The sequence below is a fragment of the Boleophthalmus pectinirostris genome, unplaced genomic scaffold (assembly GCF_026225935.1).
Source record: "Boleophthalmus pectinirostris isolate CB_2022bp ecotype Guang Dong unplaced genomic scaffold, ASM2622593v1 HiC_scaffold_18, whole genome shotgun sequence".
NCBI classification, from domain to species: Eukaryota; Metazoa; Chordata; class Actinopteri; order Gobiiformes; family Gobiidae; genus Boleophthalmus; species Boleophthalmus pectinirostris.
In genome coordinates this window covers 21871931-21888035 of record NW_026571133.1, presented here as the reverse complement: position 1 = coordinate 21888035, position 16105 = coordinate 21871931, and the positions used below count along the sequence as shown (strand labels likewise).

Genomic DNA, 16105 nt, shown 5'->3' with positions numbered 1-16105 from the left:
AAATTAAGGTGTGTTTTCACAATTTAAAATAAACTGGGGGCTCACAGTCTCATACTTGATAGATGCATGGCATACAGACCATTCCCTCCTCAGGCCAAACTCAGAGCACAATCACATTTATTACGTCCGCCAAGGAGGTTATGTTTTTGCCGGCGTTTGTCTGTTTGTTTGTTTGTTTGTTTGTCTGTTAGCAACATAACTCAAAACGTTATGGACCGATTTTGATAAAATTTTCAGGATTTGTTGGAAATGTGAAAAGGAAGAACTGATTTCATTTTGGGGGTGATCCGGAAGAAATCCTGGATTCTGGATCACTTTGAAATTTTAGTTAACATTGTGGTAAATGGGGCCAAAATTTTTGTTTCTCAATATTTCTGTTAATTATTGACCAAACCCCATGAAATTTGACTCAGGGATGGACAATGGGATCCTCTTTCATATTCCAAAGGCTGATCCGGATCTGATCCAGAAGACAGATTTTATCGCAATTTATATAAAAAATGGGGGTAGTCCTTGGCGGAGGTCTGCGCTCTCTGAGTGCTTTTCTAGTTTATTTCTGTGACATATAGGAAACGGACAAACTTTCTCATCTCTGAGGAGTGAGGTGACTGCAATACTTTTCTTTAATCAATACTTAAATTTTCCATGTTTGTTATGATGCAGAGGAACCACGCTTTTATCTGGTTAATTTGCCAGTCAGTCACACGGCATAGATTTGTAAATTATAGGAAAAGTGAGAGTTAGACGAGTTGAGACGAGTTTCACTCCTTGTATAGACTGTAAGTTTAAACCTTTGGTATTTGATTATTCGTGCTCTCATTGTTTCGTGTTTCTTTCTTTGTTTTGTGTGTATGCAATTGGTCCGTGAGCCCTGGACTTATTTCAAATTAAATTGTTCCCAACTTCTAAAAAATTTAGAAGCATATATAGCAAATTCAAAATGATCAAATCATCCGAACCTTTTTAACTATACAAAAAAATCTACAGCCAGCCTATATGCATATATTTTCATAACTTCTCTCAGTATCATGACAGAAGCCTTTGGAGACCACCAATCAGAAACACACAAGAAACTACATCAAATATCAAATATTTATCAACTAAAATTGGAAATCAAATTATGTTTCACTTTGTTAGTTTCCACTCACATTTAGTCGATAAATATTTCATGCAGTTTCTTGTGTGTTTCTGATTGGTTGTCTCTAAGGGCTTCTGTGATGATGCTAAGATATATATATATATATATATATATATATATATATATATATATATATATATATATATATATGATGGCTGAAGAAGAAGTAGGAGCACTGGAGGATGAGAATGCAGAGCCCTCTGGAAAAGTGCTTTAATGAGTACGTTGGCCCTGATTTGGGCACGAGCATGAGGCACGAGATGACAGGCGTGTGCGTAGCTATGGGCCATGCTGACGTGTCTCTTTAGATGAAGATGTGGCATGCCTCCTCATCCTCTGCTGCATCTGTGCTGATCATCACATGCACATACAAAATGCAGACTAAGCGTACAACATTGGTTCTGTAGATTTGACAACTTTTCTTTACCTGTCTTGTGTATTTTTTTTTGATGATTTTAATTTTAAAGTCATACATTCGTTTAGTACTGCAGTCTGTATTATACATGCAGCAATGGAAACCAGCCTGGGGTTTGCAGTAACTGCCGCTGATTAGCTGAGATGCTGATAAAGGGGGGAGGTAAGAGGCGTCTTAAAAGTTCAAGTGCACATTAAACTTTCAGCTCGCTTTTGAAAGGTATTTTACTCTGGGTTTTGTCTTCCATCTTCAGTTTCAAAGCAGGATAAACAGCTGTAATGTGAGCCTCAGACAGTTATAGCAGTCGCAGCAGTAGCCTTTTGTATAGCAGCACCCTGCACATATCACCTAACATGAGATAAAACAATAAATGACACCATGTCCAAGTAATATGAGTGAGATTTGTGCTCCTGTCAAATGTCAGTGTGTTCCTAATTTCATTCATTTTACACAATTTGTTTCAGTTTATTGTGATTTTAGGCAGACTGTGTACAGATACACTTGCATATTTGTACTAATAGGCCTATATAATCTGAATATGTATATGTCTTACCATTTATTTTCACGCAAATAATGTGTTGAGTGAAAACAGGCCCCTAAGTAACTTAGTTTATTGCTGTAATAATGTAAGATCTGGACTGCATTTTCAGTAACTAGACTAAATGGCTGCTAGACCTTGGCTTTGTCACAAAGACATTACTCAACAAAGTCAAAGTGGATTACATATTGCCCTTTAAACCTCCCAGGACAAAGGATATAAAAACATATGGTTTGAGCAGGAGGCTCATCAGTAGTTTGTGCCATGTGTGCAGATTGGCTGAATATGCATGGCTGATCACAAAGCCCTTTCTCTATAAGGCAAGGTCTCCTTCAGACCTCAGGGTGAACGTATGAGAGCTTAAATGCAACGCTGGCTGCAGTACATGCACATGTGTTTACTGTATGTGATTGTGGACACTTCCTGTAATCAGAGTAAGCTTCGTTTTTTGGAACAGCCGCTCAGACAGTCTACCAGCTGTCTGACAGGACAGGGACAAAACCAGTGTAAGGACAAATATAGAGTAGACCACAAAACTGGGAAAAGGCCTCAGTCCAGTCTATGGTCTTTCATCCAAGTGCACAGGCCTCCGGAAGTGTGTGAAGAGCACTAAATGTTTTCATGGATTTTTATTTATTACTATAAGCTTACACTAGACTAGTCTATACATATTTGATTTATATTATGTATGATACATATAGGGTTTATCCTGTTTGGATGTTTTCTTTTAAACAGTTTAACCTGGAGTGGAAGACAATATTACCATTATTGCACTAAAGAGAACATCATTAATCAATTAAAATGTACATTTTTAATATCAATAACTCAGTCTGTGTTATCCAAGAAGTCTCCTCTGTTACCATGGCAACGGTAAAACTAACGTGTACAGCCCTACTGTCCAAACAGCATCCACCTCTCATCCCGCGGAGAAGCGCTCACGCACCAACTCTGCGCATTATGCGTGTGTTTGCGGGGGTCACCAGACAAAGAAAACATTAGCCTATATAAAACTCCAGGATCTGCCATCGCTTCTTTTTATCTACACATGAGTCTAGTTTAAAAAGGTCCAGAATTTATTCGAGATTTGCAGCGCCGCAGTAGCCTACTGTAGTATGAAGTGTGTTTTACAGTCTGTCTGCATTGCGTCGAACCCCCCCTCCTTCCGCGCGCCAACCCCTCCCTCGTCCACTCTCACTTCTTCCCCTCCTCTGAATCAAATCCTGCAATATGCTACCAAATTTCCCGGGACGGACCTGCTCTCCTCAGTCCGCTGTCACTGCCGGATCCCCGGGCACTTTTTTATTTCCAAAGGCTTCATATTTTGGCATTTTCTAGGCTGTCGTGTGCTTTTCTGCTGATGCGGCAGTCCAGTCCCCCCAGCTATCTCCATTAGCACCTGTGCTGCAACTTAGCTTCACCTCTCCACTGTTATTTTCAGCATGCTTTGGTCAAACTGTCAGCCCAGGATTTTACTGCCCAGCTGCGGTTTGGTGCCGTGCTCTCACGGGCTGCACCGATCGACACTGAAAACCTACACCATGAGGATACGGATGTTGACCAAGACAACATAGTCCATCAATATTTCAAGAATTGTGTAAAGCGATAACAGTATTAAAGCCGTGTCGTGGTGGGTGTCCGCCAGGTGTCCGCGTTTGCTTCTTCACAACTCCAAACAGGTAATTATCACTTAACACACAAAATATTTACACATAAAAATGTGTGTGTGCGTGTATGTGTGTGTGTGTGTGTGTGTGTGTGTGTGTGTGAGCGTGAGTAGTTTGAGCGTGGATACTGCAGTTGTGAAATGCGCATAGAGAACGCAACGGGACTGCAAACATGAATTCTCCGGTAAAAGACCCCACTGTATGTGACAGATCTGCACACAACATAAGTCTGTGGATGTTTGTCAGAGTGTTTGTCTTGTTTCAGGTGACAATCCTGAGAAGACCTGCTGCATGATGAAGATGATTATGGTAAAGAAGATGGGCTGGGGGGCTCTGTGCAGCTCCTGGCCCTAATAGGAGCCTGTTCACTCTGATCTACTACGTGCATTTGACGTCGCTGCCTCCTCCTGTCCCGCCCGCAGCAGGAAGGATGACTGTGGTGTCCACTGAGAATATGGACGAGACGTCCACTCTGCCAGGGCACCCGCAGGACCCCTACCCCCCCGACCACGACCTCGAGGAGCATGACTGCTGTGAGCGTGTGGTCATCAACATCTCAGGGCTGCGCTTTGAGACACAGCTCAAAACACTGGCCCAGTTTCCAGATACACTCTTGGGAAACCCTAAGAAGAGAATGCGCTACTTTGACCCCCTGCGAAATGAGTATTTCTTTGACCGCAATCGCCCCAGTTTCGATGCCATCCTGTACTATTACCAGTCAGGAGGTCGGCTTAGGAGGCCAGTCAATGTGCCACTAGATATGTTTTCTGAAGAAATCAAATTTTATGAATTGGGTGCAGAAGCCATGGAGAAGTTCCGTGAGGACGAGGGCTTCATAAGGGAGGAGGAGCGACCACTGCCAGAGAAGGAGTTCCAGAGACAGATCTGGCTCTTGTTTGAACATCCAGAAAGTTCAGGGCCTGCCCGGGGGATTGCCATAGTCTCTGTGATGGTCATCCTCATTTCCATTGTTATATTTTGTTTGGAAACGTTACCAGAACTGAAGGAGGATCCTAGAGATCGAGTACATACTGTGGGCAACACCACTTTATATTACCATCCAAATGTCCTCACTGACCCTTTCTTTGTGGTGGAGACACTTTGCATTATCTGGTTTTCTTTTGAACTAATAGTCAGATTTTTTGCATGTCCCAGTAAGGCTGCCTTCTTTAAAAACATGATGAACTCTATTGACATTGTGGCTATCATCCCATACTTTATTACATTGGGAACAGAGCTTGCTGATGATCAAGAGAACAGAGAGAGCAAGGGTGGAGGAGAACAGGCCACTTCTTTGGCTATACTCAGGGTCATTCGCTTGGTCAGGGTCTTCAGGATTTTTAAATTGTCCAGGCACTCAAAGGGGCTGCAGATTTTAGGGCAGACTCTAAAAGCCAGCATGCGAGAGCTGGGCTTGCTTATTTTCTTCCTTTTCATAGGTGTAATTTTGTTCTCCAGTGCCGTCTACTTTGCTGAGGCTGAAGACAAGGACTCCTTTTTTACTAGCATCCCGGACGCATTCTGGTGGGCCGTGGTTTCCATGACCACAGTGGGCTATGGGGATATGTACCCTGTCACCATTGGGGGTAAGATTGTGGGCTCACTGTGTGCTATAGCAGGAGTACTGACCATCGCCCTGCCTGTTCCTGTCATTGTGTCCAACTTTAACTACTTCTACCATCGTGAGACCGAGGGTGAGGAGCAGGCCCAGTTCCTGAATGTGAGTCAGCAGAACCTGGCTTCAGAGACCAACTCAAGCCGCCGCAGCTCCTCTGTAGTCAGCAAGTCTGAATACATGGAGATAGACGAGGACATGAATAACAGCATCGATAACTTTAGGGAAGCCAACCTCCGAACTGCCAACTGCATGGCTCCCAGCCAGAACTGTGTGAGCAAGGGCAAACTGCTCACTGACGTGTGAGGACGCTCTCGGCACCACTGTAAATAATGTAGAAATATAAGCAGCTTTTCTTCATCGTCTAAAAAAACTTCATTGCAGATAGACTACTCAGAAGAGGAGGATTAAGTCAGGGCAGAAAAAGTTAATAAGTGGACATTTTATTATAAAAAAGATATTTTTTATTATTTATTTCATTTTTAAGATGCTTGTAAAGCAAGACATTTTTGAAGAGCTTATAAAGTTGAAATTGAAGAAAATATTTTAACCAAAAAAAAAGATTTATTTTAACAGTGAATGACACAATTTTTTTTTCTTTTTTCTTTATTTATTTATTTATTTTTATCTGATGTTTCTCCAATTTGTAAACAAGCAGAGTCAATTATAGCACATTAAAAATTATTATAAATCACAACCTCAAACAGGTTGTGATTTCTACTAGTTGATAATGTGCACATGATGTATGATACAATCAACCAAGACATTGTTTGGATTATAGCCGTATTATTATTTTTTATGGTAAATATTTGAAACAGGATACTGATCAGGCACCTTAACGGACCGACACTGGGCTTTGTGGAAGACTTATACTGCTGCTGCTGCTACACACTGGAGGATGATGCAATGCAAAGCTCCTTTATATAAAGCTTGGAATGCGCATGTGGAGGATCTCTCCTGTCTTATAATGGCATGCACAAGCCATCACCTCATTTCATGTCTTTTACTCAACTCTGCCCATCCTGGATCACACTTATTTGTTTTCACCAAAAGTGCACTAGTTATTTTAATTCATTTTAGCATTGAGGTGTTGAATGTTAACTTATTAAGGGAACAGGAGCACTTTTCAAAGACCATGGCATGATCAAAAACAAAGCGTTAAGGCCTATTAGCTAAAGCTTTGTATACTCAGTGCATGATGTCAGGACAAGGGGAACTGTGACTCCTCATTACACATCAGGTGCATGACGGAGCTATCTGCTAAAGGACAAATCTGCTTCAGAAAATATCAAACGTTAAAAGACAATTATTCAAATACATCATCTTCCTTTATTTTTCTTCAAGGCTCTCTGATAGTCAAGTGCATGGGATTATATTTTATCAAATTGTGACCTACTTTTTATTTGACTTTAAAATCTTAAGAAGGATAGTTTTAATAGCAAAACAGATTTCATTGCTCTAACTAAAATTAGTTGCCTAGTGCCTTGAACCCTGTCTCATTTTAGAACTGAGTGAAGTGCCTCGCAAAGAGCAGCTCATCTTCTCCTGCCATAAAGATGCACTGCAGACACAAACATTCACATCACATTTTAGCCAGTCTCCTTCGCACCATGCATGAGGGATGACACATGGCAGCAATGCACAGCTATTGGAGGTAGTTTCTGTTAAAAGTTAACAAAAATAACTCCTAATAATACTGCCAAACTTTGCACTGCCTTCTCATGCAATCACTGCTCACTAGACACTATCGGTGATTTTTGAAACTGCCACGAATAAATTAAACAAGTCTCTTGATTGTGTTAAAAGGCAAGTGAAGAGACTACTGTCTGATCACAGTTTATGACACAACTGCCATAAACATCTGTGGGTTGTGTACAGACAAATGCTAATCTCAAAACTAGGTATAATGCAGCTTTAGATGCATTTTAAATTAATTGGAAGGATGCTTACTGACACAATGTATTGTAACAGTCAATAATGAATCTGATTTAAAATTGCTCTGAATCTGCAAATTTAAATATTACACCAGATTTGGTTATTTGTGATTTGGGACACAATTCTGACAACATGTAATTATCAATAATTGTAGTACCAACTGCTCATACAGAACATTCCTAAAGTCGATCAGCACATCACTGCCCAGAGACCAGAACAAACCCAGACCCATGCACAACGCCTGTATCTAAAGGCCTCACAGTAGCGTTGCATTGCTGTGTCATCATGCAGTTGTCATGAAAAAGATCCCTTTAATCATTTTGGATGGTGAGATGCTCCATGAAAAGCATGCAGTATATTATGGGGAGTTATCAAATCTGACCACATGTAAAAACAAAAGTTCCTACAACTAACAGGACCAAATGCAAATGAAGCATTGTTATTGCAGCAAAATGCAACATACAAAAGAAACAGTTTTCTTTGTAGAAAGACTTTACTAAATATAATTTTTTAAGTGCTAATTTAAATACAGTTTATAGATTAGACTGTCATGTCAGAATATATTGCAACTAAGCAAATGTTTTTTATTGATTTCACAATGAAGTCTACCTGCATGGTAAATGAAGCGAGAAATGCATGAAAATCATAACTAATGCTGGTGACATGTTTCGACTCAACTGGTGAAAAACAACTATTATTCTGTCTCTCTAAGACTTTAGGATGCATCTGTTTTTACATTTCTATGTTTTAAGTGTCTCTCTTTCAATTTTGCCAAAGCCATGTCCCTTGAAAATCAACATTTTTGTGATGGCCCACTTTGGGTCACCTACAACAGTTTGTTTAATAACCTATTCTTTTTTGCAATTTGCTGGTGAGGCATAGTCTATAACCTATGCAAGGTTCTTCAACAATAACTGTCCATTTTTATTTCTGATCAAATAAATTTGGAAGGAATGGTGATTAAATTGTTGCTTTGCTATTTACTATTTATTTTTCCCCAAACATCAACTGTTAATATAGCACATTTAGTATACGTTTTAGATTATAATTCATTTTCCAATAGACTGACTTGTTTTCCTTCATTTCAAATTAACGGTAACACTGCTGTAGAGTATGTTTTTTATATAGGAGGAAAACACATACATTGTGCATTGTAGACAGAATAGCTTGTGCTTTGAGCAGAAAGAGAAAAATCTGAGTCAGAGAGGACTGATCTAATAATACAACAGCATCATGCTGTGCTAGCAGCACAGGCATAACACTGAAGACACTTGTGTTTGGCTAATGTTTATAACTGCCTGTTTCAAACCAACAATGCAGTATACATTGATACATTTATACAGTAGAGTTGGTGAGATGAGCTGTCCTGGTCTGTTGGGAGGCTGATGGTAGGAGTGTGCTGAGTGCAGTTTAGGTAAGCGTTGGGTAAGTGTGGGAGGATGCACCAGGAAAACAGGTACACATAACGACCAGCAAATGATCAGTCATTTTTCACATATTCATAGAAACAATTATGTTAAGATATTGTTCAAATACTCATCATAAACTGACGTACTGCGTGACATCCACTGTGGAGCTATAGTTGTCCTCAACTTCAGAACTACTCCACAACAGTATTTGGCAACTCTGCTTCCTGATTATAGAAACCATCACCATTTGAGTCTTTGAGTTTTTTCCAAAAATACAGTAAACCTAAAACACTGGCTTTATGTACACAATTATTTTAGTTTTCTTACAACCATGAGTATTATCTATTCATCAGTTTGTAAAAGTGTAAGTTGCACAGCCCCACTGGCATTATCCCCAGCCTCTGTGTCTGGGAGCAGACAGACTGACATGCTGCACTAATGGCCTGTCTATCTCCTCCTGTTTCATTTTCCATCGCTGAGTTCCAGCTCTTACCTGAGCTGACATCACTGTATTCAGACTGAGTGTACTGAGGCAGGTATAGCCCTCTGCTCCACACAAAACACAGACCCACAGAACAGCACAGGGCAATCATTGAGTTTCACCTGTCACCTCCATATGGGCTAACAGCAGGATGCATGAGGGGGAGAGCTGGCCTCTGCACTACACACATCCAGAGCTATATTCTATTCACACTTTCATTTCGTTTGACTGTTTGTATTTTACTGGTGGAAATGAATGCAGTCTCTTCAGAGAGTCATCTAAAAATATTAAATATTCACAGGGACAATATTACATTTTATTTATATATTATATATTATATTTATATTTATTTGAAATTTTCTGAAAGTTTGGGCAAAATGATAATAGTTTTTAATGTTGAAATGATCTGCTGATCAGAGCACAGAGGCATTCCCTGATTTTTGGTCCTGTCCTTTACAAAGATATGTTTGTGTATTGTCAGAAGGTCAGTTTGTCAGCAGTAGCTCACTTTATCATCACCTGCGCAAGCATGTGAGTTTCACATGTCTGCTTTACAGCAACATGAGCTGTTAGCATTTTCCATGCCCCTCTCTTTATGAACTTCAATCTGCACCTGGCACGGGAGAAAGACAAAATAAATCACATCCCATTCCTGCGTTTCAGCACACTGACCTGCCTGCTCATGGTGCAGGTCGTGGCCTAACTATGATCATCATGTTCAGACATGGAAATATGGCTTTCACTTTCACAGAAAAGGTCTTTGAAATACTTGGTTAAATTAATTAAAACACAAGACCTTTACATCTTTATTTAAACCTGCATAAGGTATATTTGTTTCCAGGATGTCAGCCTGTGGTGAAAACAGGTAGGGGCACTCACCTCTGTGTTTTACAGCGGGCTGTGGCATGTGAACAACAGAACTAAATCATTGATACCAAACAAAGCTCTCCAAAGTAGAGCTGTAAATGATGGATGATTGAGGGCAGCAGTCATACAGACAACGCAGACTCTCCTGTTACATGGTGCAAAGTGCAAAACCCACTGCTGATTTTGTTGCCTGATGTGTGGTCAGTTTACTGTACCCGCACCAACACTTGTTTATGTGAGGCATGATTCTGAACACAATAAGGGGCTTTGTAATCCGACGTTAGGAGATACATGTAAAGCACTCTGTCCCTGCTGAGTACTTTGTTACTTATTACAGTATTTGGTATTTCAACACTTACAGTAGTTGGTATTTCAACACTAAAATTAGAGTTCTCTGTAATTGTGAGCTTGCTGTGTCCATTGTATAAGGTAGGATCCTGATGCTGTGTGTGGGTGGCCTACTCTTTGGGTTGCATAAGCGATGCAGGTAAAATGTTTCTATGAGGCTCAGAGTCCCAGAGCTATTATCACACATAAAACAGCTACCATGGTGTTGTGGAATTTTACATTCCAGCATAGCCTTAGCAAGGACACCTTCAGTTCATTGTTAACATGTCTCTGTGGTTAGTTCTACCTATGACTGGCATCATCCAACTACTACAGAATTTGTCCTTCTTCAATATTACCAATTTCCTTGGTCAACTTATCTGACTGAAGCGGTATGCTATGGACTTCTCATTTTATCTCAGCCAGCTTGTGTCCAAGCTGTCCTTCTTAGCTTCTATTTAAACCTCCTTGTGTAGAAGCATAGTCAGGCTTGAACAGCCAGTACTAACACACACTGTTGAGTATTACATGCCCGGGTCCAGGACTGATGGTAAATAAACTTCTCCTCCCTCAGACATCCTCTCTGTCTCTGCCTCTCTGTACAACTCTAGGACTCATTTGGACAATACTTATTTTCCCTAACACATGATGATATGAACTTTGTTTTTGTTTCAACATTTAGCTAATTATTTCTATGAATTATGTCACATTTAATATATTTTACCGTTAGTGACAAGCATAGCACTGAATAGGACATGATGATCTGACACAACAAAGTTGCCAATGTAAATGGACAGTGGAATGGTGTTGTGTGTGTTCTGACAGGTAAAAAAAAAGAAGAGCAAGAATAAAAGTTTCAAGGGCAAAAGGAGGTATCCACTCCTTGTTACTGATGAGGTTGTTTTCATGGGGAAGTTCATGTTTATGAGCATATTGCTCATATCAATAAAATGATTTTACACAACCAGTGCACACAAGAGTGCATTATTGAAATGTAAGCATTCTGGTATCGTCACATGTTTTGTAAGATTGGTGCAAGAACAGCTACATTCAAAAATAGGCCTAAATGAAAACACCAGTAATCTAGCTCCATCTTGTGGCATTTTTTAGTCATGACAGGTTTTCAACTTGAGAGTACATAAGAGGCACAGGTCATTGAATACAACATCAAATACTAAATCCATCACATTGCCGTGGGAGGGATGCTGCGCTCGTGCTGGAGACGAGCCTTAGAAACGGGTAGATAGACTGTGCGTGTCACCATGGAAACCCGTGAACTGGTGAGTGGAGATGCCAAGACTGAGGGAGGAAAATGACAGCTGGGAGACTAAAAACAAACAGGACTACATTTGAACATGCAATAAAAACATGCCTATATTTTGCTGAATCAGTTCACACATAAGATGACTTCGGCTCCCTCCTGTGGCTTTAATGAGTCATGTCCCGATGTGTGGCACGTTTTAAAACTGATAGGCCTAGGCATAAACCAGGGCAATCCTTTCTGTCCTGCTGGACACTTCATCATAGAAAAATTTACCTGCCTTTGCACAAACGTGCGCATTCAGCGAGGCCACAAGAGGCACTGCTGCCACAGCGGTCACCCACAGTTGACTTGATTTATTTTAATGTAACATTCAGAGGTGGTTATGTAATCCAGTGCTTGTAGCTGCATGGATTTTAGTATGCAAGAAAAAAAATGGATGCCTGCCTCTTTGCTTTCTATTACACTCATGTGAAATCATTATAGGCCTGTTAATAGGTATATCAAGAAGGCTATCCTATCTACAATATAATATCAGGCATACTATGTCTATTAGGCTACTATTACGCCCAGGCCTACTACAAGGTTATTACCACACAAAGCTTCATCAATTCTGGAGAACTGGAGTTGGCTACTCGTCCCAAAACCATCACCCAGTAGTTAAGCATGCACACAGGGGCTATCTGTATTATTGGTAAGACAAATCCAACATTTGTCCGAGGTATGGCTACCATGCAAATTTGTGACCTGACCACGCCGTGCTGCTAAGCGTGTTCTAATTGGGGAGTGTTGTTACTGTAGAGCTGAAATGTCATGTGGGGTGCACGTGAGGAGCGGGCGGCCTGTGGGACTGACAGTAGGCCTGAGTCACTCACTCTGCAACACCTGAGGCTGCGCGCTAACCCTCGTGCCCACCACTCTACATCTTCACACGGCTCTGAGTGTGCGTGCAGGACTGTGTGCAGGGCGTGTGCGTGGAGCTGTGGGGGTGTACTCGGCTCACCCATGAGTTTAAGGAGTCTTGACAGCAGATGCCTGCATAATAACATACAGAGAGGACATGTGCAAGCGGCAAAATCAAGGACACTACGTCATGCTTGCCAGTCATTTAAAGTAACGTTTTCCTCCCAGAGCTTAAAAACACAGATTATATGCAGAAAAGGCTGTCATGCAGCTAAATGGATTTGTAAAGCAGAGCTGCAGAGTGAAACCAAGGAGGATTTAAAAAATTATATTTCTGTATATTGATGGGGTCTAGGGTTGCATAGAAGCTTATCCTTTAAATATTAGGTCTTAGTAGAATCTACACACCTCCACCAGATTAACAATCCTATCCAGTGTAAATAAATATAAAATCTCTCTGTACTCCAAATGGACAGATCACAACAGGGTAAAGTGACAAACTGAAGAGGCTTGCTGTCAGCTTGTCTCCTTGATCATGTGCCAGCCTACGTGTGCTCACATTCAGCTTTGGAGAGATGGTCATCATGGACATGATGGCAGTGGTTTAAAACTCCTCCATACACCTCCTCCACACTGAGTGCATCTGCTCATTCCTGTATCTATGAACAGTTAAAGCTATCATAGTCAATTTGTATGTAAGTAATTGATATACCCCAAATGTACATTGCTGGCCTTGTAAACAACACAACCATAATGTGTGTTCCAAATCACATTTTTAGTTCTTTATTGTGCATATATCATGACACGCTTGAAGTTTGGAGAATGCAAATGTGTTAAATTAGTATAGGCAGCTCTCTGCTCTGTAAGTGTGCACATGACAGAATATTCTGACTGCACTGTGTAGGCTACTGAGAGCACTCAAAAGAGCCATATATGTGTGCACTTAAATGAGCAGTGAACTGGAAAATAACTGTGCATGGAAGAGCCAATCCTCATCCTCCACTGGTCACGAATCACACCTCTGGCTTTAAACATGCAGCGGTGGACCTCAACTCCAAAAATGGAGATCCACTGTGGAGTTCAGATTGGCTCCATGTGTTCTGAGGACCACAGAATCTAGCCAGATCACTAGATACAAGAAAAAGAAAAAAGAGAAAAAGAAATCACTTGTTTACTGCAGTCTAGGGAGGATATTAACAGTACACATACATGAATCCTCAGTGAGATAGAATAACACACACACACACACACACAAACCAACTCAACAAAGGCTGGAGGGGAGATTAGAGATGTCCAGAAATAATAGCATCCTCCTCCACCTGCCCCTTTGCCACTGAACACATGCATATGAATACTGCACAAGTGGACTGAGGTTGTCTGAAGGTAAAGGTTCATCCGTGTGCCCTGTACGGAGTGCCTTTGAGCAATGCACCGCGGGGGTGGCCAGGCGATGGATGGGACAGGGTGATGGGGGCGGGGCGTGGGTTGTGTCGAGGGATTCTAATTGACAGCTGTCCAAATCCCCAGACAGATTCTCTCTCTCTGACTGTGAGTGAATGCTGCCAGTGCCCCCTCTTGCTCTCAGACGGGGGTATTAAAAGGAAAGCATTAGGAAAAGTGTGGTATTAAAAGTCACACACATATGAATATGTACTTATAAATATATACATCCATGCATCAGGCACTAATGTATCTGTACAGCTGTAACATTATGCCACTGCTTCTTGCTGTCAGGCAAAAGGTTGCACTGTAACCATTTATTTTAGATTAGCGCATAATTTGTATTTATTTGAATTGGCGAAGCTTGTTTGCTTCAACATTGCATTAAATCACTTTTTTATATATAGTTTGCAGATCTTATTAGTAATTTAACTTTGTTTTAGTGTATGACATATGTTTAGTGTAAATCAATTATTTATGTTTTTATTATTATTATTATTATTATTATTAATATTATTATTATTATCATTATTATTATTATTATTAATTGGGCAGCATTTTTTGAATTTTGAGCACAAAATAGTGCTGCTGCTGATAAAGCTCAACATCTAAAACTATTCAGGAAAGAAAAAAAAAAGTTCTGATGTAAACTTGTCCTGTTCTAGTTCTGGTTAAATCCTGGTCTAATCCAGGTTGCATCCTTTGCATTTGACCCATACCAATACCATTGGGGCAACCTGTCAGGAGCAGTGAGCCACTGCCATACAGCGCTCATGGTACCCATCTCTGTGATCTTGAGCTAAACTCAGCATTACTTCAGCTAGAAGATTTTACCTGTTGTGTATGTTTTGGAATAATGGGAGAATTTGGAGTGCCCAGAGGAAACGCGGGAATCAAACCCAGAACCTTTTGGGTGTGAAGCGTGAGTGTTAGTCACCTTGCTGCCAGTGCTTTATTTTAATTTTTTACTTTTTGTTGTCATTTTATTTTATTTCCTTTTAATGTTGTGTTATGTCTTTCCTTGTTCATTGTCAGTTCTTCACTTTCATGCAGTGTTGTGGTGTGATCATCGGTCCATCTGGCCATGTGCAGCATTCAGGTGAATTTTAACTTTTAGTAAAATTCTTAAATCTACATTGTTATAGACAGAAGCAGCAACCACTGCAGCTCTGTAATTAGAGTGCTAATTTGTGCTGCAGTTGTTATGGATGGTGGTTGTTAGTGGTAACCCGTTGTTATGGTTACTGTTTTCCTCTGTAACTGGCAACCATAGACTGTATGGCAACAGGACCTGAAGAGACTCAGCTCTCTAGGTACGCATTTGTAGTTGACTTTTATACACAGAGGATATAACATTCAACTCATGTCCCATCCACATATGTATATATATATATATATATATATATATATATATATATATATATATATATATATATATATATATATATATATATATATATATATATATATATATATATATATATATATATATATAAATTTAGGAATGCACAGTAGGACTAGTACAGCTACATCACATGTTATTAGAGCTAACAGCAGTGTAAATCTAACTTTATTGTGAAAAACTCCTAATGGCCGTATCCAGTGCGTGAAATCGCAGTGTTGCCAGTGGGCACTCACAGTGAGATGTTGCTGGTTATTATTCATGGCTGCAGTCTGAGGACAGTGTACTAATCCAGGGGCGGGGAGATGCACATAGTTCTTATCATGATGAGGCTGGGGCATTAGATAAGGAAAAGGATAAATATAGTGCTGGTGCTTTGTTTTCCTAATCCATCCATGGGGCTAAGAAACTAACCTTTTAAATAGGTCACCTCTTCTACTGCTTTCAGAAACATGCCAAGGCTTTTTGAGTCCACTGTGTGAGTGAGTTTATCATACTATATATTTCTCTATAGTATAGTGTACATATTTGAGAGTATGGGACAAATTTATGTGGTGTTCAATATTATTATTATTATTATTATTATTATTATTATTATTATTATTATTATTATTACTACTACTACTATTATTACTAGTAGTAATAGTAGTAGTAAGAACTAAATAAAACTCCTTCCAACTTCACAGTTAGGAACAGTTAGGAATAACGAA

The 16105-nt window shown here is 40.1% G+C and overlaps 1 protein-coding gene across 1 annotated transcript; it reads left to right on the top strand.

Moving 5' to 3' along the window:
* Positions 1 to 4185: 4185 nt before the first annotated feature.
* LOC110161793 (potassium voltage-gated channel subfamily A member 1-like) lies at positions 4186 to 5676 on the top strand. The gene has a single exon (XM_020926624.1). It carries the CDS (start codon positions 4186 to 4188, stop codon positions 5674 to 5676), a length of 1491 nt encoding a protein of 496 aa, XP_020782283.1.
* Positions 5677 to 16105: the final 10429 nt, after the last annotated feature.